Source organism: Amphiprion ocellaris, chromosome 10 (assembly GCF_022539595.1).
Source record: "Amphiprion ocellaris isolate individual 3 ecotype Okinawa chromosome 10, ASM2253959v1, whole genome shotgun sequence".
NCBI classification, from domain to species: Eukaryota; Metazoa; Chordata; class Actinopteri; family Pomacentridae; genus Amphiprion; species Amphiprion ocellaris.
Genome location: NC_072775.1, coordinates 19,572,264 through 19,596,078, shown reverse-complemented (window position 1 = coordinate 19,596,078; position 23,815 = coordinate 19,572,264). Strand labels below are relative to the sequence as shown.

The following is a 23,815-nucleotide window of genomic DNA, read 5'->3' as shown; positions in this document are numbered from 1 at the left end:
AACTATGAATTCAATTCTAAAACTGATCAACCACAATCAATTTAAAGGTCTCATATTATGCCTCTTTTCAGCAAATGAATCAGTGTCTCACATGTGTTTTTCCGTTTTTCAGCTCAAAATACTGCTAAGATTCCACCATGACTGTATAATTCCTTGTTTTAAAGCAGTTCTAAATGAGCTGTTTTGCTCTAAAAACCAATGAGCTGCTGTTTTTCCTGCCCTGGTCACATCTTTATATCTTAACAGCTTTTGTTTCACACCTCAGAGTTTATAACAACCATAAAACAAAATAAAAATGGATTTTCACCGTATGACACCTTTAAAATCAAGCTTAACCTGGCTACCTTAAAATCTTGAATTAGGCAAGCTGAGACATTTTATTTATTTGCACATATAGCTCAGTTCCTTAAACTCAGAATAAGTAGATGGTGTGACAAAAAGTCCAGACTACTTAGTGATAACAACATAACATGACAGGTTTAACTGAGAGACTTCTACTAATATCTCAGTTGTGAAAATATGAAAATAAAAGTTGTTTGAAACAATCATCTTGCTGAATTGATTCATAAAACAAAAATAATGTTAAAACTTGGCTGAATGTAGCATCTTACAGAATTAACATACACTTTTAGGGCAATAGGTTACTTTTTTTAGAGATACTTTATCATAGCTGAAATGTTAAGTTCATAAAAAATTGTGAATTGTGTAATTTGTTTGTAGAATTTGTGTTTCTATTTTTTTTTAACAGAGCTATATAAAAACGATCCCGCAACGCCAAAGAAGATTCAGAGTGCTTATATTTTAACATAAGAACCTACAGGGGCCTTTTGTATGAATCCACTTGGCATTAAATCACTACCACAAGGTAAAGCTGAATAAACATGTTTCTCCAGCTACTGACATTTCTTTTATAAAACTTTATGCAAAGTAGTCTCAGTCACATATTTGCCATGTGAGATTGAGTATAATGGAGTTTTAGAGTATAAACATTTGCATCAGTTGAGCAGACCAAATAAAACAGCAATAGCTGCCATTAACCTGGCCAGCTTACAAACAAGCACATGAAAACTTTTTGGACTTGCTTGACTACACTAAATGGAAAATTGGCTATATTTAGAGATTTTACATAGTTGAATAGTTTTGGTTTGGAAAAGGAAAAATGTCCACAGAAGTCCAAATAATACTTGTTATATAGACAAGTACCACAAGACACTGAAGGCCTATTGCCAAATAGTTATGTCTGCTCATCTGAATCGTCATTATGGTTGAAACTGAAATCTCAAGGCTAAATAAATGTTGGAAAATGTAACTTGTTAGTTGGAAAGTGTATCCAATTCCTCACACATGGCAGAAGGCCTAGATTACCGTAGAAACATCTAGATAAAAGCTTTTTGGTAATTTAATCCCACCTCAGCGATAAATTAGGTCTTTATCTCAGTCTTCTGTATTGCATTCTTGAATAAAATTAGCCTAACTTCACATGAAACACGTTGGAAACACCTCAGTGCTGCAAAAACTGCTGCTCTTGAACGCAGCTCGCTTTCTCCGAGCGCAGCCCCTTGTTGCTAAGCAACCTGCACAGAAGATTGACAGCGACTTCAGTTGATTAATGGGGACAAAACTTTAATAATGAGCAACTTTCTAGCGGGCAGGTGCAGCGCTGAAACACGGAGGGACGACGACTCACTCCAGGTCAACTAACAGAGAGGTGGCTGCCAAAAGTTTATTAATGCAAGTAAGTTGATAGCCAGCCCATTTTTTCGCTTTCACTTTCTGCCATGACAACGACCCCCCCTAGCTCATTAATTTGTCATTAGCTAAGTTAATTAAACGTTCAGTTAACGTTAGCTAAGAGAGCCACATCCGGAGATGAGTGAAGGTGTCCGTGCTGTAACTTTAGCTAACGTTTGCTAACTTTCTCCCAAAGTTTACCGACAGAAAACATTTTTTTTGAGTGTTAAACTACCTGAAATATTAAGTAATATTTTCATTTTTTTTCGAGCTTCTGGTTTAGCTTAGACGACGCAGGTAAACTAACGTAAGTACCTCTTTTTTTTTCTACAGGGCGGTGAAAATTAGCGTGACACTTACTGTTATTCCCGTTTGGAGAAATTTCAGCAATGCCAGACGTTGAACCCCTCAGATTCCCATCCAGGGAAGGACGACCGAGTCAGCAAGGTAAGAAGAGCAGCGTTAACTAGCTTAGTTAGTTAGCTGTTAGCCCTACACATGTACAAACAATAGTAGATAACATTTCGAGAGTTTTGGTGCTGTTTTTCAATAAATCATCCTTAACTGTACACTAATGAATTAATATTGGAAACTGAGCATTACATAAGTCTGAATCTTTGCAGTGCAACAAATAGACATTCTCAACTAAAAAAAAGTGTTTGTATGACTACACGAGCTCAGCATCCTGTATAATGTAGAGACATGCTAGGTGTACATATAGTCCATAAACCACAAGAGCACACAGAGCCATTAAAAGTAAGCCATAGATCTTATTATCATATTGATATTTAATGATGCTGAAGAAGAGTCACTATCTGATATCACTTGCAAAATGACACTGCAGGTGGTGATTGGCCGTCAGACTCCCATGGGCCTGCTCTGTGGCTGTAATACACCCTGCCAGTATGATTTAGAGCTAATTCAGCCCACCACTGACATATTGCCCTTAGCACCTTCCCACCCCACATGGTTCTTTCGCAGTGGATTATTCATCGGAGCTGTTTGGCAGCAGATGGTCTTCATTTTAGTTTTCCCTTCAGTTCCTCTGACTGTGTTCTTGGCCTGAGTCAACCCGGTCACTGGCCATTCTACCAATTAAGGGAGCATCATGGCAAGAAAAGTGTTCTCCGTCAGGTGGGGAAAGGTTCCAGATGTCGCTGTCTTTGCCTTTTTACTGAGACAAGTAGACAAACACCTTGAGGTCACACACCACCTTGTATAATATGTACAGATGTTACTCTGTTGGTCCATATGGACTTGGCCCCTTTATCTAGGGCCAGTGCTCACATGAAAAGAAATGGAAACATTTTGCCCATCTACAACTTGACCTTCCATTTCATCACAATACTCCTGTGCACTGAAGGCTAAGGTGAAAAGAAGATCTCACAGGGTCTCTCAAGTGAGGGAGGAAAAAAGTTGCAACTCAGAAGCTTCTTTGACCCTCTCAGACTTGTTTTGCAGACTGAGAGTGGTGCAAGTCAGTGGATTACAACAGCCAAACGATGCGTCTGCTGAGCACAGACCTAACCCAAAGGAGAGAGAAGATTTTTTTATTCCTCCTCAACAAGTTGGACCTCGTGACCATGTTCCTGAACAGTACTATTTGTCTAGCACGCACCAATTGTTAAATACAAAACAGAGTGAAAGAGCCTCACCCAGTCATTCAGTCTACCTCTGAACCAAAATGTTGGCAAATGCTGATGAGGTTTTTGAGTAGCCATTGAAGCTATCACCATTGCTGTTTAATACACAGTATTGTGCAAATAGAATATGCACTAGTAAACTAAGGATGCTTTAAAAAATAATATGATGAATAGATTTTGCTTCTCAATTCATCTCATACAAAGTGCAGTAAATAGAGAAAACTTCAACCAAGTCTATAGTAGGTGTGACAAATTCTTTCAAATTTCAGAACAGCACCAAATTTCCTACAATAAGGTTTTTCAAGGTACATGGCAAATCCATTGTTCTAAGAATCTTGGAGAATCTGCCACAGCACTTGTGTCCAGGCTATCTGCGTCTTTTTTTTTTGTATAATCCAGGACAGACATGATCATGTTGAAATCAGGTCTCTGTGGGGGTGCTGGACTAAAATTTTCTGTGATGTATAAAGTTCTTAATCATCTAATGTGATTAAAATACATGTATTGTATGTATTTTATAATCTTAGCTGTACTTGTGCGCACCATCAGTTTAGACAAATAAACCAAAAAAGTGGACCTAAATGAAATAATGGAAAATTGAATAAATTAAATTAAACCAATGTTATTCTCATGAGTAGACACTTCATAAAAATTATATCTAATTTTCTAAAATGTCAAATCGTTCCTCTTCTACTCGTAGTTGGTGTTTAGGGGATCACTGCTGTGTTATTACACGGACGCAGAAAAATTTAGGATTTAGTTTCACATATATGCAAATGATTTTACCTCTGTCACATTCAGTTTTGTTCCAACCCTCCCACATGACTATCAAGGCCACATATTGGAGTTCTGAGTAGGATCATAATACAGTAGATTTATGCAACATGATCCTTATTTGTATATTTTGTGACAAATACTAGATATTATACAGAGCCTGGGCTTATTAAGGTACTTTGTGACTGAATTCAAAGCAATATTTGTAGTAGAATTTGCTGTATGGTCAGAGGTTATTAGCGTTAGTTTATTGTTAATAGCATCACTTTGGTCTTTCTTAATATAAACCAGTTTCATCAAAATAGACAGTTTTTCTCAGACATTCATGTATATGTTTATGAATTGCGCCACTTGTGTCTTTTCCTTTTTCTGCAGCCAGATGGCGTCCTTTCACCACTCAGAATTGTGCCCTTGGGTTTGTCTTGAGACTCTCAAAAATTAGTTGTCTCTGTTCTCTCACTGATGCTTCCAGCATTTTGCAGTCTGTGCAACTAGAATCAAAGTGCAAGTAAAGAACCACAGAACATCTTTCACAGCCAAATAAATTTTAGTAATTACTTTTCAAAATATAATTAATGAAGTCGGGTTAGTGCTTGATACAACTAAACTCTGTTCTTTTGTGATATTTTTTTTCTATTAAGAGATGGTTCATCGTTATGTTATTAGGTTTTAAGGGCTGTTTTGTTGTAATGTAAAGAATATAGGTAGGTTGGTTTTTTATAGACTATGATATGTGATGCACATGAGGAAAAATAGATATAAGCACAGTTTCCATATCTTAATGTTTTGTCTGTCTCAAGATCAAGCAGATCTCGAAACCGTCTGCACTGGTAGACGTCGCACATGTGCTCTGCTCAACAGTCCCTCACCGTGTGTCAATAGTGCTATTACCCATATCCAAGAGATGAAGCTGACAGTGGAAAATTGGTATCAACAGGTAAACTAATGTCATTTATGGTCAAACTTGTAAGGGATTGCAACACAAATGGCCTCATAAATATTAAAAAAAAAACATTTAAAAACACGTTTCCCTCATTTATTATATACTAGTCTGGAAAATACCAATCACAGATCGATCAGGACAAGCACCAATACAACAAAACTTTAAGGTAAGGTCTTTCATTGCTTTTTTCTCCTATTTGTTTTTCTCATATTCAGTATGAAATATGACACAAGTTCAACTTATTTATGGCAGATTTCAGTCCAGAGACTCAGATCCTGAATCCGTGATGTCTACAGAGCTGTATGTTGAAGGCTTTGCAATTAGTGCAAGAGGTAAAGACATTTTATTCTCAAATAAAATGAAATTATTTCTAAAGTATCTTCTCTTAATTTCTGTAATGCCATAGAAAAGTGAACATTATCCCCGGTGCACATGCAGATAATAGAGCAGCAGTACAGAATGCCTTGGTGAAGTTCTTAGTTTAGATGTTTCTGGATCACATCTATTGTCTCCATAATAACTAATTACATACTATAAAATATGAACTCATGCTAATAAAATATAACAGATGAGCTTTGCCTATGCTCTACTGTTGGTCAGAGTATGTTAACAGCTTTGCAAAAAAATAGCATACCTAGGTTTTGTTTATTGAGTTGAATATGCAGTGCAATGCAATACAATGTGCTAATCTTTTGAAGTTGTCCATCCTTTAGAAAGCTGTCCATTATCGCCACTACTGAAGAAAATAAATGATGTCATTGGTGAGGTTGTGTATCTGATTGAGCGCTTGGAGGCTGACCGGCAATATGCAGAGGAAGCTCTCCACAAGGAGAAGAGAAGAAAAAGATTTCTGGAGAACAAAGTTTACAGTATTTCACTGTGGAAGCAAAAAGAGCACGCTTTAGTTGTCCAAAAAGGTCAGTGCCTGCGAGGTGTCACATCTTATATCTGTTAGTTTCCTGTGAAATAGTAAGATTCTGTTTGTCCTTTAATCCTGTGAAGAAACGTGTTAATTCTTTTTTTGACTTTTGTCTTTCCCTAGAGCATGAGGCTTGCATTAGAGACATCACTGAATTAAAGTGGCAGCTTAAACTGGAAAGAGAGAAACTTGACCAAGTCCAGGAGAAACTGATACACACTGAGGTGTTGAACCAGCACTTACATGAGGAAATCAACTTTGCCAAAAAACAAATTCCTTTTGTGAGCGAAAACCTGGATCTACAGAAAGACATAATAAATCAGATCAGCACTGCACAAGCAGAGGTACACTCTATAATTTGAATTATTGTATTACTATGAGTATAGTTTCAAACTCACAAAATTGGTCTATTTTAAAAACATGGTTAAAAGGTGAAGAATTGTTGAGCATTTTTCCAAGAATTTTCCTGCTGACATGTAACAGTCCAGTTACAAAATGCAGTGATTTAGTTAAATCTAGTTTTAACCAAAGTTTAAGTTTTAACATGCTTGTTTTACTTTATATTTGAAAGTGATGAAGAACTTTCCATTGCAGCTTTTGAGGATTTTGATAAGCTGCAGTCACTGGAACTTGGGTTTGCAACAGTAGTTCTATACATATAGGTGCTAAACCAAAGCTTTTCGGTGAATTCTCTATTTACATTTTTATGAAACCAAGCTAGAATTATCACTAGATAGGGTTTATTTTTTCCAAGTGTCACTCTCAAACACTTGCTCAATCTCAGTCACCCACTCACTCTTGTTTAGCTCTGTTTGTAACTCACAAGTGGCATGACACTCGGGATTACATTATTTGTTGATGTATTAGTCCACTGTTCCGTCAGCTCTTTGTTCAGGTCTGTTTTAACAATTGACTGGATTTCCATTAAATGTGGTGCAAATGTTCATGGTCCCCAGAGGATGAATCCTAATAACTTCAATAATTTTCATTTAGCTTTTCTTAATCTCTTTAGTTTATGACAGGGCATATTAAAAAGACCAAATTCAGTCTTCGCTGTGCTTTCAGCTTAATGTTTACATGCGAATATGGTATGAACATGTGTAACAGCAGATTGAAGAGTGATTGCTGAGAGACATAAGGGTCAATATGCAACAGGTCAACTTTGACTCACCATCAGTGCAGCTGTATGTTTGCTAAAAGGAACACTAGACTGACTCAAGTGAAAGAGAAACAAACGAAATGTTGGTTTTTAATCACATTTCAACAAGTCATTGGTTGTTCCGAGGATGTTACCCCTGAGTAAACCCTGATTTTCAAGTGTTTGGAAACTTTAATACCAGGCTTACTGAAAGCACAGGGTTAATACGTAGCCTTGGGCTTTCTGCATTTTCTAAGATTTGTCTATAGCTTGGAAAATAAAAGCCCTTGTAGTGTGAAGTCACTGTGCGAGTAGTGGGTCACTGTGGGTATAAGATTCAGAATATTTAGTGTCAATGGAGTATGGTTTAAGAACAGGCTAATGTGTCTTCTTTTATATTAATAGTTGCATAATAATACAACAGTACTACAAAAAAAAGCAGTAAGCCTGTGACACCTGCTCTTTTTTTAATAGGCTGATGAAGTTTGCTCAGAGACACAAAGCGATCTCATACTGGTTGAGAAGGAGTTAAAAAATATGGAGCTTGATGCCAACAATAAAAAGATATCTTTGGACCATGTACTGTTGGCGATGAGGAATCAGCTGGCAGAGAGATTGTGAGTATCTGTCGAAATGTTGTGAAAACAAATGGTTTCACCATCAAAGAAGTACAACTGAAACACTAGGCGACATCTTTCATAAACAGCTTGAACAGCTTTCATCAGTTCCTCGTAAAATGACTAGTTAAATTAGTAGTTAGTTGTAAGCCAGGTTTTATTCTTGCAGTTTTCCAAATGCATTTTCACAGATTTTTTTCAGGTCCTAACCACAGAGCTCACACAGCATAGTACACAAGTTTACAGGAGCCTTAGATTGTTGCATAAAACAAAAAGTCAAATGTGCATATTTTCCCTGTGCCCATATGCTGTAGATGTGTGTATGTAAGTACACTATCAGTAAAAAGTTTGGACACACCTTCTCATTCAATGCTTTTTATTTAATTATTTTATACATTGTAGATTAATACTGAAGACATCAAAACTATAAAAGAATACATATGGAATTATGTTGTAAACAAAAAAGTGGTAATCTCCATAATCTACAATGTAGAAAATAATACAAATAAATAAAAAGCATTGAATGAGAAGGTGTGTCCAAACTTTTGACTGGTAGTGTATGTGTGTAGTAAACATTGCATCATATGTAATTCTCGTGTTCGCATTTAAACTTAGGCCGTGTCAATGTAAAACATTTTTAGCACTGCCTGTAAAATCATATAACAGGATAATTTCACACAGGTTCTATTTCAGTGCACAAGCCAAGGTATATTGAACTGTATGTAACCATAGCAACAATATTTCTGATTGATGCTGCATTACCAGCATTATCTCTCATTGTAACCATTTGTTAAAATGACCACAAAGAAACTTTGATAATGATTTGAATGCAGCAGCAATGAGACGTGGTACACAAAGAAAATAGATTCTGCATTATTTCAACATTAAGATTTTAGGTTAAATAAATTTAAGAAAGGGTCTTGATTCCTAAAACTAAAGGACAAAACTGTTTATTTTTCTTTAGGGAAGATTTGAACCAGCTGAAGATGCTTGAGAAAGGTCTATGTGCTGAAATACAGGATGCCGAAAAGACCATTGCTCTTACAGAAGAAAAGTGTGCACTTATAACTCAGCATGTCCCTGAAATGATGGAGCTTCAGAAAACTGAAAGAGACAGGGTAACTCATACTCTTCCTGTTTATTACAGTTTTGTGAAAGGTAGCTTTCATTAGTACAAAAGAACAATTCAATTCATGTTTTCCTCTCTTTTATTACAGATTTCCCAACTGAATCTTCAAATTGAGGATGAAATGCTAAAGAATAAGAAATTGAAGGAAAAAGTAATTGCACTGCAAGAAGACACTGAGAGAACTGTAAGATCACAACAGTGTTAAAATCACAACTACTCAGTTACTGGACATCTCTTGTGCTTTTGCTACTTATATGTGCCTTTATGGTTCACTGGGTAGAAAGTCTCAAACAACAGCTAGACTAGAATTTGACTCTTACTGGAGCTATATATGCTAATGATGTTTAAAGCCTTGACATATTGAGGTGTTCTGGACAGGTGTATCTACAGAATGACATGCTGTATATAATATTATCCACAGAAACTTAAAGGGGAAGCAGAGGTTTCCTGCTTAGAAGAGCAGCTCCGATCAAAACGTGCAACTTTTACAGCTCTCCGTAAAGAAAACATGGAGTATGAAGAGAACGTAGAAGACTACAAGACCAAAATCTGTGAGAGGTGCCGTGTCAAACCTAAACCAGTGGAGAAACATGAAGCATCTCCCTACTCAATGTCACTACTTTGTATAGTAGGCAATTTATGTCTGTTTACCATTTCTTTACTGTGTGATTTCTCTTAGCGAGAAAGCAGTGAAGCAGATGTGTGAGGAGAGGAAGCAGATGCTCCAGAAAATCACTGACAATGACGAGCAGTGGGAAAAGGCCAAGGAGGAAGTGACTCAAGTTGTAGCTGAGCACAGTGTCACTCTGACAAAGCTGGAAGAACAGAAGCAGCTTACCTTCATGGAAGAGAAGAGGGCCAGGGTCAGCGACAACATATGTACATTTTCTATGTATACTTCATGGGCTACAGTGTGCAAGTAAAATGTGAAATAACAAAAGCTTTCTCCACTGTTACTCTGTGTTCTTTCTATGCTCTACAGAAAGAGATTGAAAACTTGAGGAATGATCTGACAGGTCAGATGACTGCCCTGGAACTACTAAAGGTAATTTCATGATGCGCCTCAGATTTTTCCACTCTGATAGAGCATATTTTCTGCCGTCACACTGAAAAAATGTAGCTAGATCACTAAGGTTCAGTTAAATTTAAATTGTCAAAATATATTCTTGTTTTTTTTTTGCGAACTTGTTCAGTTTGTGTGGACCGCTGTGGCTGCAGGAACATAAAGTTGTGTTGCTAGGAAAAAAGTGATGCTCAACAAAGCACAGTCTAAATAAGAATCAAACATTATTGTTTCACATAACACACTGCTGTATTCAACTGCATCATTTTATGTATTCCCACTCTTGTTTCCTGTCTTTCTTTTTTTTTCTTTTCACCTTTTGTGCATATTTTAACATTTTGGGAAAATGGCATTCCTCTTTGTATTTTTTCCATTTTTATTAGGTTCAGTGTGAAAATGTCAATGTAGAATTGAAACAACAGCAAAGCAGTTCGCAGCAAACTAACCAACAACTTCAGAAAGAATTTGAAGATGCATTCGCAGCAACAAAAGCTCTGGAGACAAAAGTTGAGGTGCAAATCTGATAACTTGTTCTTGAAGATAAGTTCACATTGAAAAGACAGCAGTTTGTAAAATAATATTTTATAAAGTTCAAGTCACCTGCCTTTGTGATTGCTTTTTGTTTTGTCTAGAAAATCAGGAAATTGACAGAAAATTTGGAACAGATTCAGTGTGAACACAAGAAAACATTAGTTAACCTTGAGAAGGAGAAAAAACTCAAACGTGACCACCTGAAAGCTGCTCAGGTAAGAAGGAAAAAGCTGCATAAAGCAGAACAAGACGCTAAGTCACGTTACTCGGTGAAGCTCATTGAGCACAATGCTAGTCACAGCTAATTATCATGTCCTTTTGTTGGACAAAATAATCTTTATCCCTAAGCACTTTACATGAAATGTGTTTTACAGAGCATTTTTATTATATTAATACCACTCTTTGTTTACAGGATTTACACACTGCCACTCTAAAGAGATCTGACAACACTCTGGGTAGGATCAGCAACCTGATGAGTAAAAGTGAAGAATACCAGAAGGCTTCAGATAACATGGAAAAAAATCTTGAAAGCATGCCAGAAGTCATAGCAGAACTTCAGTAAGTTAGTTATCTACAGCAAACAATCTAGTAATTGTTACTCTGATTACACTAATTACTGGCATACAGTAAAGTAATATTGTTTGGGATGCCCGATATTGAATTTCTGCCTATATGCTGATATTTTTCTGCTCATTTTGGCTTACTGGTACTGATGGTTATATAAAAACATAAAATCCTTCCTGTAGTGGAATTAGCATATCACAGGGTTTTTCCTGGCTTAGAATGGGCTTTTGGGGGGTGACTATGCATGACAGTAAGCATGAGCGATCTGCGTACAGTAAAGGAAATGAGTCTGTGTTATCTTATTTGACAGAAATCTATGAATTTTCCTGTTATTTCTCACCATTTGATAAACAAAAAATTGTATTGCGCTTTAGTAAATTCTCACCCCAATTAATGAAACTTGTTCAAATATGAACTGCTACATTTGTTCTCAATTATTTCTGTGGGTTATATATAAAATGCAGCACTTTTCAAATGTGCATTCACAAGGTAAAATAAGAAAACTACTTCAGCTGACACGTAAAACACGGCATATTTGTTTTTATGTAACATTTTAACAGACAACACTAACGGAATTGCTAACTTTTAGCCTGCTACAGCCCATGTTTACTTTAGATTTCTGCTGATGTCATTTATCAACCGTTACCAATGATATTGCTGATAGCATCATGAATCGCTAAATATTATTATTGCACATTTTTCAACTTGCTTTATAAAAGGCTGACATTGCCAATTTGCTGGCACAAAGAGATACAATACCTGTTTGCTAATATTTAAATACACAACCCTTTTCATAAAGGAAAAAAAGCTACAAATATTTAGAAGCATAATATCGTTTATGTGTTTGTTTTCTCCTTGCAGATGTGTTTTTGATGTGTTGGAGTTCAAAAACAAATCAGCTGCCCTCATAATGAGCACCTTGCAGTCTGATATTAATAACTGCCAACAACGAACACAGCGTTCCATGCAGACGCACACTGCTCATGTTACAGCAAGGAAAAACCAAATGGAAGACACCAAGGTAAAAAAAAAAAAGAAAGAAAAAAAAGTGTTCACAATAACTCTCTGTAAATACACGACTTTTTGTGTCAAATACTGTGAAATCAGGAACAAGCTGTAAAAAAACATCTCATTGTTTATTTGTTTGTGGATTAGTGTCAGCACATTGCTTGTCACAATACTTCCCTTAAGATACAGAGAAAAGAGCTGTGTGCAATTAAAATTACAAGCCATGGTCAATCTCGTTTAAGTGCTTTTCCCACAAATGACAACTCACTGTTGTTATAGTCTTTTGTCTGGACGAATTTGATGATGCATGTCGTGGTGAGACGCTGTGCCTATTTTGTTACCTGTAGGCCAACATTTTCAATAGCAATTTTAATGTAAGTATGCAGTTCACTATATCAAATAAGCATATAACCTGCACTTCTTTATTTCTCTGTCATAAAATAGGCTCTGGTGAAAACATGAGTCTGCTGTGCACAGAACAGCATGCATTTGAACACTCCTTTGTAAGAGAAACCCCTATTTATTGTAAGGTTTTCATCTGCAGGATTATCAGCCCCTGCCAGAGCCTCTTTGCTGATGGGGGTTTCACATGGCTTATCTAATGTGAAATCGCCATGTGGTATATAGTTTCATTAAACGGTGATCAAGAATGCATTAGTTCAAAACAAGAAAAGGCAATGGAGCTTAAGCCGCCATGCATCCAAGTGCAGCAACTTTAAAGAAGTTGTTGGCGTGAGACAATTTAAGAATTAGAAGTCTTCCTCATAGACACAACTCCCATTAGCCAGATAAAAGTTAGTCATGCAAAAAAGGGTTTAGTCTTTTTCACTTGACAAAATAAGATGATATAACAACAATACTCCTCACCAAATAAAAATATCAGAGAGAGTCTGAACTTGTAGGGAAATTGGTCACTTTAATCACTGGGACCAATATCAAGTACACATAATGTCTACATTAGCATAACATTATAAGCAGAGTGTGCATTCAGAAATCACAGTGCATGAAGCAGAATGGTTAGACACCTTCAAGTATGAGATTTCTTATAAATATGCTGGCCCCAGCTCCTCTTTTCTGCATAATCTGTTATAGGTCAGTATAACTAATAGCTGTTGGAAGTTTATATGTGGCTATTATTCTGGATGTGACTTTTTATTAAAGATACCCAAATACAGGATATATTAAGGTGAAATGCTTTGATTTGTCAGGAATCTATGGTGATCTCTATTCATCCATACCTATCTGAGAGGATTTCAGCTTTCAAACATGCACCTATTTTTTGATTTGATCAGGGCTTGTCGTTTGGCGAGGACAAAGTAAACAATGCAAACTGCCGACGCTATCAGTTTCTTATGGGCAATGAAGTGTAATTTGTTCCATTTACACTTCACAACAGCATCAGATGGGCTTTGTCAGTGCTGCATGGAGTAATTAAACCTGAAATCAATAGCAGGCATTTGTCATGTTTACAGCCCCTCTTTCTGCTGGGTTAAACTCATCACTTTAGTGCTGTTCTGTTTTACTGCAGAGACACACTTCATTATGTCTGCAGGTAGAGTTGAGATATTCACACATCCCCTTATCCAGTACTCGAGGAACATTGTTCAAATGAAAAGGGGACATGCAGAGAGACACATACTCAGTGTGATTTATTTGCTTGATTTCCCAGAAAAGTGTCCTTTGTTGTATGCCTTCTATTTATATTGCCTTATTTAACAGAATGCTTTTATTGTGTCCTGTGCACACACAGCAGGTCAGTGGTACATTTGTATTTTTTAAATGGTCAGTGTGGTATTACTGTCTGGTATGTGCAGTGCTGTATATCAAATCTCCACTTCTATTTACTGTGTAAAATATTTTCCTGGTATCTGTATATAGCTAATTGTGGGTCATGAAAACAATGAAAAATGTGATCATTGATTATATATTGTACATCTGTAAAGACCATCATGCTGCCTCAACACACAGTTGAGCATTAGTCTCCTACATATAGTCTCCAACATTTCAGTAAAATGGTCATCATACTAAAGCAAGCACTGACTGAATTATTATTGCTCTAATTGTAACATTTTCATTTAACCGTGAGACGTCCCTGGTTGCAATCCTTCAATGTACTGGTGACAGTTGCGGGCGCAGCACTCAGACACACCAGATTGGTATCAGCGCTGATAGCAGTATTATTAATCAGATCAAGTATTGACTATGACATGACTAAGCCACGTTAAATCAGGTTTCTTTGTTGTTGTGATGGTGGAAATCAGGGTTTTCTTTTCTATCAGGTAGAAAATTCAGTTTTTAATGTAGCAACAATCCTTGGTCTCATGTTGCCTTGTATAAGAAATGATTGCTGCAATTTTAATGCAGTGAGGTTACTGATCAGTTCCCAAGACTGACAAATATTCTGAATTGATTTACCAGAATCAGTACTGGCAGGCTAAAAGTTAGATCAGTGCAGTAGTGCAGGGATGTCACACTTAGTTACCGTACTGGTCTGCAGCCAACTTTGCACTTGATCGTCTCTCAGTGGCTATTTAATAGCTAATGTAAGCCTAATATTTACCTTCACTGTCTAATCTAAACTTCTTTCTTTCACGTGTGTGTAGAAAGCGCTAAAAAATGCACTGGAGGAGAACAGACAGCTGGCAAGCAAACATGAACGTCTTAAGAAGATCCTCATGGAGGCCAAACAGGAGTCAGTGTCTGCACTGAGCAAGAAAAACCATGCACATAAATCTTTTCATTATTACACTCAGGTATGGTTTATATAACCTTTGGTTGAGTTTACCATCTCTTCCTCTCCCTCTCTTTTTAATTATGTCTCATGACTTAAAATCTTTGCTGTTGTCTCATGTTCCCTCCTGGTTCATTTTGTGGTATTCCTCTTTGCATGGGCTGTAATTCTAAGAAGGTTTTAGTTGGGCAACCAGTGAGGAGGTTACTGCAGCAGTCTAATAATGAGAAGATAACTTGAGTGGAGGAGGATGATGGATGTGACAGAATGTAATGATAGCTATGTAGTTTTGCCTCCAAGGGGAGTAAAGCAAGAGGTTGATGGTACATGTACTGTTAATACTATAACTTCTACATTTTCCTGATTATAGGTTTGTAAGGTGGTCAGAGTTGAAATGTTTTATTATCGTTGTGTTACAAATGTTCAATTGGTAAGAAATCAGCAGGAAATACAGGTTTGGATCACACAATGAATGTGCTTTCAGTGCTAAAATAGCACCTGAGATCTTGACTAGTTGAGGGAGACAACTCAGCCGCATTTTACTGTTTAATCTCTATAGTTTTTGACACTGTTTAACTGGAATAGAATTACACACGACAACCATAACACCGGGAGGAAGCCACAGTGCTCCTGCAATGAAAAATACATATTATTTGTTCCAAAAATGACTAATACCTTTACTTGAGCAATTCCTCATCTAACTGCATGAATGTTATCAAGTGAAAAATGCATGCAAAAATAAAATCCTGTGGACAGGATTTTCCACGCTCATGATCAAAGCCTGATTTTCTTTTACTCCGGATTCCGCCTTCACCATTTTTGTTTGTTTCAACTCTACACTTCTACAACAGCAGCCTCTCGGCTAGTGTTTTATGCTTAAATTCTTTTTTTTTTATAACAAGCTTATAATCAACAGTGTTTCTGAAATGTAGATGTCGGCCTATCACATTTAATCTGATTTATACAGGAACATTCGACTGCACTTCTTTCCTGTTTTAAATTTCCAATTATCCTTATAATGTTTGTATATTATGTCGCAGTTAGTACATATATTACACGATGTGATTGCCCTTAATTGATTTGTTTATAACTGGAGGCAACAAGGTAAATGCATTTAACATTGTCAGGATCATTTGAGAGATCAGAACATTAGTGCATGTGTGTGGGATGGCTTGCACCACTCATTTGTGCATTTGGAGAGCCCATAATCTCTTTTATTGTATTCAACTGAGGGGCACAATGAAACCCATCTCTTAGGTATCACTGAAATATAATCTTGACAGCAGGCACCCCTGACATAGAGTTCAAGTGACAAGCTTAAAACAACCTTCACTACCATTTCAAGACAGCTACTATACAACACACAGTGCCCTAAATATATACTGACATGTAGTACAAGCATACAAAAAAGATCTTTGTTATATATTCAGGTGTAAGATTACTTCTGTTATAAATATATTTCCTACCTTGTTTATCCAAAGCAATGCATGCAGACAGCATCTAAAACAAGGAAAGCTGAACAACTACAAAGGATTCTTGGAGGTTTAAATGAAAAAATTGTAAGTCAAACTTTTCTAAACCATTGCAGCTTTTATATAATATTCACATGTTAAAATGAAGGTTCATTAGCATCACTTCACACGTAAACAATATTTTAAGCTGAAATTAATAACTTCAAACTACAACTAAAATGTGGAGCATCTAGTGGCAGTCTTGTTTCTTTATGTGAGTGAAGTGTTACTGGCCATAAGCCTTGAATGGTATCAGTATGTAACTTAGTACCTGTAGCACTGCATTCAAGTACAAAATTGAGGTAACTGTGCTTTATGTTAGTATTTTTATATTATACTGGTTTGCTTTAGTTTCTTTACAGATGAATATTTTACGCACAAAGGATACGATTATTTCACAAAATATGTTCCACTGTTTTAGATACTATTAAGCACTGTAGTGTATAAAATTGTTAAAATTTGCTCCTTCTCCACTTACTGCAATGCTAAACTGTTACTTACACAGCCAGATAAATCTTGCAGGTTCATATATAATAGCTAGTCTCTCACAAGGCCTGCATGAGCGCTTTCACTTGAGGGACTTTATCAATGCAGAACTTTTACCTATACTGAGTTATCAATTTGTTTTTGTTTTACTACTTTTGCTTTTACTATTTGTCCAGCACTAATAGTATCATATTACTAATTTATATGTATATAAAATGAATAATATGAAAAAATAGATGAATAGATTAGTTGTATGTATTACCATTGTTACTCAGGATACATGCAACCTAACAATTATCAACAAAATGCTTAATAGCAAAAAATGTGGAGCATCATTAGGCACATAAACATGCTGTTTTTTGTGCTATGCCACACACCATGATAACAGGTGGGATAAAGGAACATGATGTACAGCATATTACCTAAGCACTAATACAGGCTGCAGCCTAATACACATGTATTTCAGATACAGATTATTTAACTTTACATAATAGCTCCATTCAGCATATCTAGTGGTATAAAAACGCAAATAAGTACATCCTATTAACGAATTGACCAGTCAAGATACACCTAAGGCAGTTTATCTAATATTAGTGTTAGTAATTTATCTTTTAAAGAGAGGGCTCAGTTATGTTAAATGTATTTGCATTAGAATATTCATCAAAAGTCAACAAGTATAAATACACTCAAATGTGCAAAATTCTCATTTGTAAGGGGGAAATATACATGATTAATTAGCATCTGATATCATTTGCCAGTTCTACCAAAATCCTTTTGAATCTACTGTACATGTAAGCATTGCTTTGTTTATATGGAGGCTTTCAGCTCCTGGGTTTTAACAGGGCACACCATAAAGAGCATTCTTGTTATTGTCTTTCCTTCAGGAGCTGATGACTGAGCTAATTCGCTTTAGTTTTCAATGCACTGGGGAACACATTGCCAAGCAATGATAAGCTTTGTAGGAAGAGTAGAGAGATGGAGGGGGAAGAAAAGCAATGGCATCTATCAGAATTTAAACCTCTTTGCTTGAAACTGTGTTCAAATAATAAAGCAAGCAGCATGTCTTTCCAAGAGACTAGGAATAATTTCTGGTTTCAGTGGGGGGTTCATGACTCTGTGTGTATGTGTAAAATATGTCTTGAGGGGATTGGTATAAAGTTAAACTGGGTGAAGTAGAAATATTTTACTCATCAGCTTTGCAGTCACAGAGTTTGCCTCGGCTAGAACAAAACTGCTGAAGCATTTAGAGAAAATTAACCCCCCATCCTGGCAGCCAGATGTGACTGGATTCTGATGAGTGCACACGAGTGGGCAGAGAAACCAAGAGACTGTGAAATTCCTGTCAGGCCCGTGTACTGCAGAATGGGCTATTGACTGCTTTCTCTATTCCCCTCCATCATTCTTCTTGAACACTGCCATTAATTTCCTCTCCTGCCTTACCAATTCCTTTTCTCTGCCTTCTCTCCCCCTAGCTCTCTTTGTTGCAGAAGAGGATGCACAAAGCTTTGGTGAAATACTTCAAACAACGCAGCCTCTACAGCCAGGCTGAACTGGACCGGTGCCAGGCTCTTTCTCAAGAGACCGACCAGAAAATAAAAACAGCCCAGGTATTTGTACATATACATGTAAAACAGGCTGGAAAACTGCACAGACTGTCACCATTCATTTAAATGGCAAATCCCTTTATTAAACTTTCATCCCAGTCTAGGTATTCTACTGGATGGCAGCATATTCTTTTGCATACTACAGTAACTCCATGTTATGCTTGGCATTGTTTGAGCCTCATCCGGCTAGTCGGTTGCCTTGTGTCTTCTTTGCCAAGCAAGAGCAGCCAGGCAAGCACCCACCAAGGCTTTGTGCCTCACTGCTATGGCAGAGTTAAAGACGCCAGTCTTACATTACAGTCTATACATTCACTCATCAGATCACAGACTGATGCGATGGATGATGTGTGTGCTGCAGTGCCTATTGAGTGGCCCTCTGTCTGAGGCTAGCTCTGCATCTATAGATAGCTCTGTATATGCACTTTGTGTCTGGTCACATTACAATAACATTAGGGCCCGTTTTGTGCTTAGTAGGGTTGTTTTTGACTTTACAGCTAATTTAGAGTTCATTATACCACATGGAAGATATCTATGTGTTACAGCTTCTTTTTTTTTGAGAATAGGATAACCTTCTATCTGTCTTGCAGAAGAGTAGGAGCATATTCTGCAAGGTTGAAAACTAAGGATCTTCAATTAGAGGATAATCGGTGTCTAATCTGTGCTGTGATGTGCGATGAGGTCAAAGCGGACAGAGGGACAGTGATGAATCTTTATGAAATGTCCTGTCCAGCATTACTGCAGAGCCAGGTGGCATGCAACCATACTATGAACTGCTTCCACTTTTTACTTTCTCTTTACCTCAACAGTTGAACATTCCAAATCAATAAGTAGCCATATTTGTTGGTTGCAATTTGTTCATTCGGTCTGAAATTCCTGTTTTGATTTGTTTCTCAATTTGATCCAAATTCAACTTTATTAGATATGCTGGAGGCAAAATATGCCTAAATTTGATTAGAGGTTTTCCAGGGGAGTACCTAGTGAAAATACTATTAAGTGGTTTCCTTCTCAGTTCCTCCTCCTCTTGACTGCTGACATGTTTTTTTGATGGGTCTGGTCCAGACATTACAGGGAGCAGCCATGTCTCAGCGGCCCAGCCTCAAAAGGCCCCAGTAGATCACAGCTCAAGGCAGGGAGGAGTGGGGCACAGGGGGAGGAGCTATCAGAGAGCTGCAGAGTGTGAAGGACAAAAGAGCTGGAGTATTCAAGCGCACCACACCGTCACCCGTCACAGCTCAGCACAGGGTCCATCAGAGCAGGCAGTACTCACTTTAAACAGGCTCCTGATGAAGAGTCCAGCTCAGGTTCTATCCTCCAAAAAGTACACATGGAGAAAAACCTTTATGATTTAAAGAAAGAAACTTAATGTGTCTATGAACAGGCATAAACACACAGTCTGCATGATTACTTAAATATTCAACCCTTGACTGAGAGCTTAAGATCCACAAAGACATGCACAGGCAGTATAGACGTAGTGATAATGCAGTGTCAGAGCTAAATACAAAGACTCCAAGAACTATTACATGATACACAGATTATCAATATCAGTTGCAAATTTAGAAGAATGAAATGAATAAATCAATAGAACTGATACCAGTTGTAACTGGAGTTAAACCAGGCTGAATTCTTATGAGGCCTGTACTAATCCATCATGTCCACTTAACCCCACAAGCAGAACATAAGAGAGGTCAGGTAAGCGCTTTCACAGCTAAAGTGCTTGAAACGGAAGCCAAATGGCAGTTTGCTCAAAAGTAGCTTGAGGGAAGTAAGGCCGGGGGAACCCTAGGGTGGGTGGGTGGGTGGGGGTAGGAGTTGGGGGGAGGCGGCAGGCTGTCATCCTGTTACACTCCTGCCAGAACTGGCAGTTCAGCTTTGTGTTCTGCGAGTTTACACTAGGGATGGCATAATTGACAATGGCTAACAGCGGAGAGCAGTGCAGAGCCTTGTTGAATGGCCAGTAATGATTGGAGCAGACGCCCACTGCCCCAGTCCCAGGGGACAGTAATCCAAGATCCTGTTTCTGATATAATTGTTAGTCAGAGAATTTCTGCATGGCTAGGCTGGTTCAGATTCCCAAGCTGGTTGACAGTGCCAGGCAGTTTAATAGAAAAACTGGATGCTGAGGTTTTTAAAACATAAGAGCACTGAACCTGGACGTGGTTCACCAGGAGCGTCTTGTTCTCCTTCCCCACAAAAATAAGAACAAGAGGGTAACTTTACTCTCACAGTTGTAGACTCATCAGTTGTGAGATGCACATAAAGCGAGGATTTAGTTCTAGTGCCTTATGTAAAAACAGCATTCTCTTAATTGGCCTGTTTTCATTTCTGCTGTTTGTCTCTTATTCCAACAGGAGGGGTTGTCAGAAGATATTCAGCTCATCTCAGCGCTCCTACAATCCTTGACAGATGACTCTACTACTACCAATGATGCTGGGTTGAACAAACAAGCCAGTCCAGATGCTGCTGGATCGAATGAGTAGATGCCTGCAGTTCAAATAGCAGTGTAATTGGACATTCACCTGTACCAGACAACTTACTTACCCTAGCACGCTTCAGTATTCCCCCCCTCTTTACTTGCAGCAAATCCATAACAATGAAACAGGTGACTTTCATGCTGCTGTCAGGACTGATCTAATTTTAGCTGGGTGAATGATTGCAATTGGCTTTGCCTCATCAGATAATTAATCTATGTCACCATTAATTGGAAAAGAGAATAATTACAGGCAGTGTTGACAGAAATTCTACGCTTCTCCAGATTCCAAGATCTAATTACAACTAGTGAAACCCCATGACCTTAACTAGCACTTAGTACACCTTGGCCACCTTGACCATGCCCATGTGAAGACCACTGTCTCTTGAAAGACCCTGTTTTTGTTATCGCACCCCGCTCTCCTCCACTCTCTTCACTCACTGAAAGCTGTCTCCCTCAATCACTTTTCAATATTCAATCTTAATTTTGTGGAAGTTTAGCATTTTCAATGAGCTGGAGATGAATGATTAATGAATAAATTTAAATGCTTCATTTTGTCCATGGATCATTAGTTAAGTCCTTTGTGGGAAGGACCTGAGAAAGGAGTGAAAATTATTGAGACATTAGCCTGGAGCAATCCAGGGGTAAATAGTGTGCACAAAAGGATGTTGTGTGCGCACTATCCACTGACTTTCTAAAAAACCCTGGGGAAACACTGTTTTCAATTTGGAATCTTAACTGAATCACATTTAGTACTTGTAGAAAATTGATTTTTGTTTCATCATGTTTAAACAATGTCATACTAATGGTACACAACACAATGTCTGCTCCATATAGACTTTCAAACTTGTATAAATGTTTTTAGATTTCTAAAAAGATGCCCTATATATGATCACATCTGATAAACATAATAATTCCCATAAAAATGGAAAATAGGGGAAAAAAATGGACTCCTTTTCCTTGAAAGTGTGTAACTGCTGTTGTTAATCTTTGCAGTTTTAGTGATGTCAAGGCCAGTTCTTTGAGTTTGCTACTTGGAAATATTTTACTGGTGTACTTCTGTCTGTGTTGATAGAGGTGCTGTTGTTTTGTTGATACAGCAGATGCCTCCCCTACTAGTGGCGACAGAAGGGGGCAGTATGGACACAACAACCTTGGAAAGATCACTGACTGCAACATGGACTGGTTTTGTATCTTAACATACCCATTACTAAAGCGTTTCATGTCACACTAAGCACCAATGCCTATCAGACAAGTGGAATATTAATTCATTTAATATGACAAAAATTATTTAAAAGCTTTATCGGGTCTTATATCTGCAAAAAAGTGTACTTTGGCAAAGTTTTCTTATGTAGATTTTGGACTTATGTTGTTGCAGTCACAAACATACAAAACATTCACCATAATGAGACTAATGTGATGGGCTGCATGCAAAGCAGTGACAGCACTAGCTCCCCAAAAGCACCTTGAAGAGAAAAATGTTCAGTCCATCTCATATTCTTTACTGACTGTACGGCAATATCTCAAATGAAAATGCCTCTCAAACACATTTATCTACTCTGCTTGCATCTAATCAATCCCCTAAATAAATGAAAGTGAGCCCCAACTAGATGTCATCACATTTATCTGCAGGCGTGCCTCAAAGTGCACACACCTAAATGCTGCTACTCTAAAGAGGGTGGACGGAGGAAATACTAATGGGAGTAGTTGACAGCTTAGACGCATCTTCTTCATGTTTGATGCTTGTTTCAGTATGATGAGGATAAAATATACAGCCCACACCTCGCTGTATATCCTGTGATATGTCAAAGCTGGTTCAGAAGGGGTTTTTTTTGTAGTTTTGTATAAAGGCATATTTTGCCGGAGACATGTTGGGAAAATCTGATTTACAGGCAGCATGATTCTCAATTTCAGCCTGGCGCCACCATGCAGACGATGGGTCCGTTTCATTTGGATTCACCTCAGTAATCACTTCTGATCACTGAAGTGAAGCCGAGTGAATCAGAGCAACGTTCTGTCTTCTCAAGCTAACCACAATTCTGCTTTGAGATCTTTTTAAAATCCAGGAAAACGGAGGTGTCCTCTCAAACCGTCCTGTCTTTGTCCATGAGAAAGTGGAGAGTTGAGCCATGGAGCTGATGGAGTCAAGGAAAGAATGTGAGTTGAGAGAGGTGCTACTGTGTCTAAAATATCAATGAGGGACATGCTGCCAAGTTTTGGAGCACACAAGAGGAAATGGGTTTTCGGTTAACATAGACACGACTCAGGCAGTTTTGGACTGCTTTATATAGTTACTGCTGATATCTTGTATTCCATGGATTTTATTTTATTTTGACAAAATAAATCTAAATGCACTCTACTGCTTTTTCAGTCCACTATTTATGTAGCATAGTCTGTTATTAGGGAGTGTGTTGTTTAAAGTTGAGGTAACTGCAGGCTCTGTCATTCAGTCATACTGTGCGGCTGAACAATACACTGGAACTGTGTGCTTGCCCAGGTGAATCTTTAATGTGGAGCTCAGCAGAAAACATGACAAACAAATTCATCAGTATAACAATACATGTTCCTTGTGTTTCCACACTCATTTGATTTCAAAGATATTTATCTTAAGAGGATAATAATTTGTGAAAGTCTCTGACATTTGTGGCTAGCTAGCATGATAATAAATCCATGGCTTGGAACATTTTTTAGTTAATTAGAGTCAATCAATCCAAACTTTGCTCACTTACCGGTGTGAAACCGGAGTATAATGAGCAGAAATCAGCATGGTGATTGGAAAACACAAATTACAGCTGTTAAAGAGAAACTCATCCACTTTTCTTCTGTTGATGCCAATGCCTGCTGCGAGGATTTAAAATTAGCATGGCATTCCTTTAATGGATGTTGGGGGAATGTGCTCCTCTATAATTAAAAAACCTGTTAATATCCTCGAAGGCTAAAATAAGAGGGGTTAGTA

The 23,815-nt window shown here is 37.6% G+C and overlaps 1 protein-coding gene across 1 annotated transcript; it reads left to right on the top strand.

The window, feature by feature from the left end:
* Window positions 1-1,515: 1,515 nt before the first annotated feature.
* LOC111577419 (coiled-coil domain-containing protein 178) lies at window positions 1,516-23,068 on the top strand. The gene is made up of 20 exons (XM_023283684.3): window positions 1,516-1,735; window positions 2,065-2,178; window positions 4,949-5,085; window positions 5,199-5,257; window positions 5,344-5,423; window positions 5,805-6,008; window positions 6,134-6,354; window positions 7,623-7,765; window positions 8,730-8,883; window positions 8,983-9,078; window positions 9,316-9,452; window positions 9,574-9,757; window positions 9,877-9,939; window positions 10,341-10,469; window positions 10,590-10,703; window positions 10,901-11,046; window positions 11,914-12,073; window positions 14,664-14,813; window positions 18,261-18,395; window positions 20,741-23,068. Exons 2-20 carry the CDS (start codon window positions 2,121-2,123, stop codon window positions 20,867-20,869), a joined length of 2,499 nt encoding a protein of 832 aa, XP_023139452.2. The 5' UTR covers window positions 1,516-1,735; window positions 2,065-2,120; the 3' UTR covers window positions 20,870-23,068.
* The last annotated feature ends 747 nt before the right edge of the window (window positions 23,069-23,815 follow it).

What these genes read in the sequence shown, in the direction of transcription:
- LOC111577419 (XM_023283684.3), top strand. Translation starts at nt 2,121, where the DNA reads ATGCCAGACGTTGAACCCCTCAGATTCCCATCCAGGGAAGGACGACCG. An exon ending in GAAGTCATAGCAGAACTTCA is followed by an intron (nt 11,047 to 11,913) that starts GTAAGTTAGTTA and finishes TTCTCCTTGCAG; the next exon opens with ATGTGTTTTTGATGTGTTGG. An exon ending in ACCAAATGGAAGACACCAAG is followed by an intron (nt 12,074 to 14,663) that starts GTAAAAAAAAAA and finishes ACGTGTGTGTAG; the next exon opens with AAAGCGCTAAAAAATGCACT.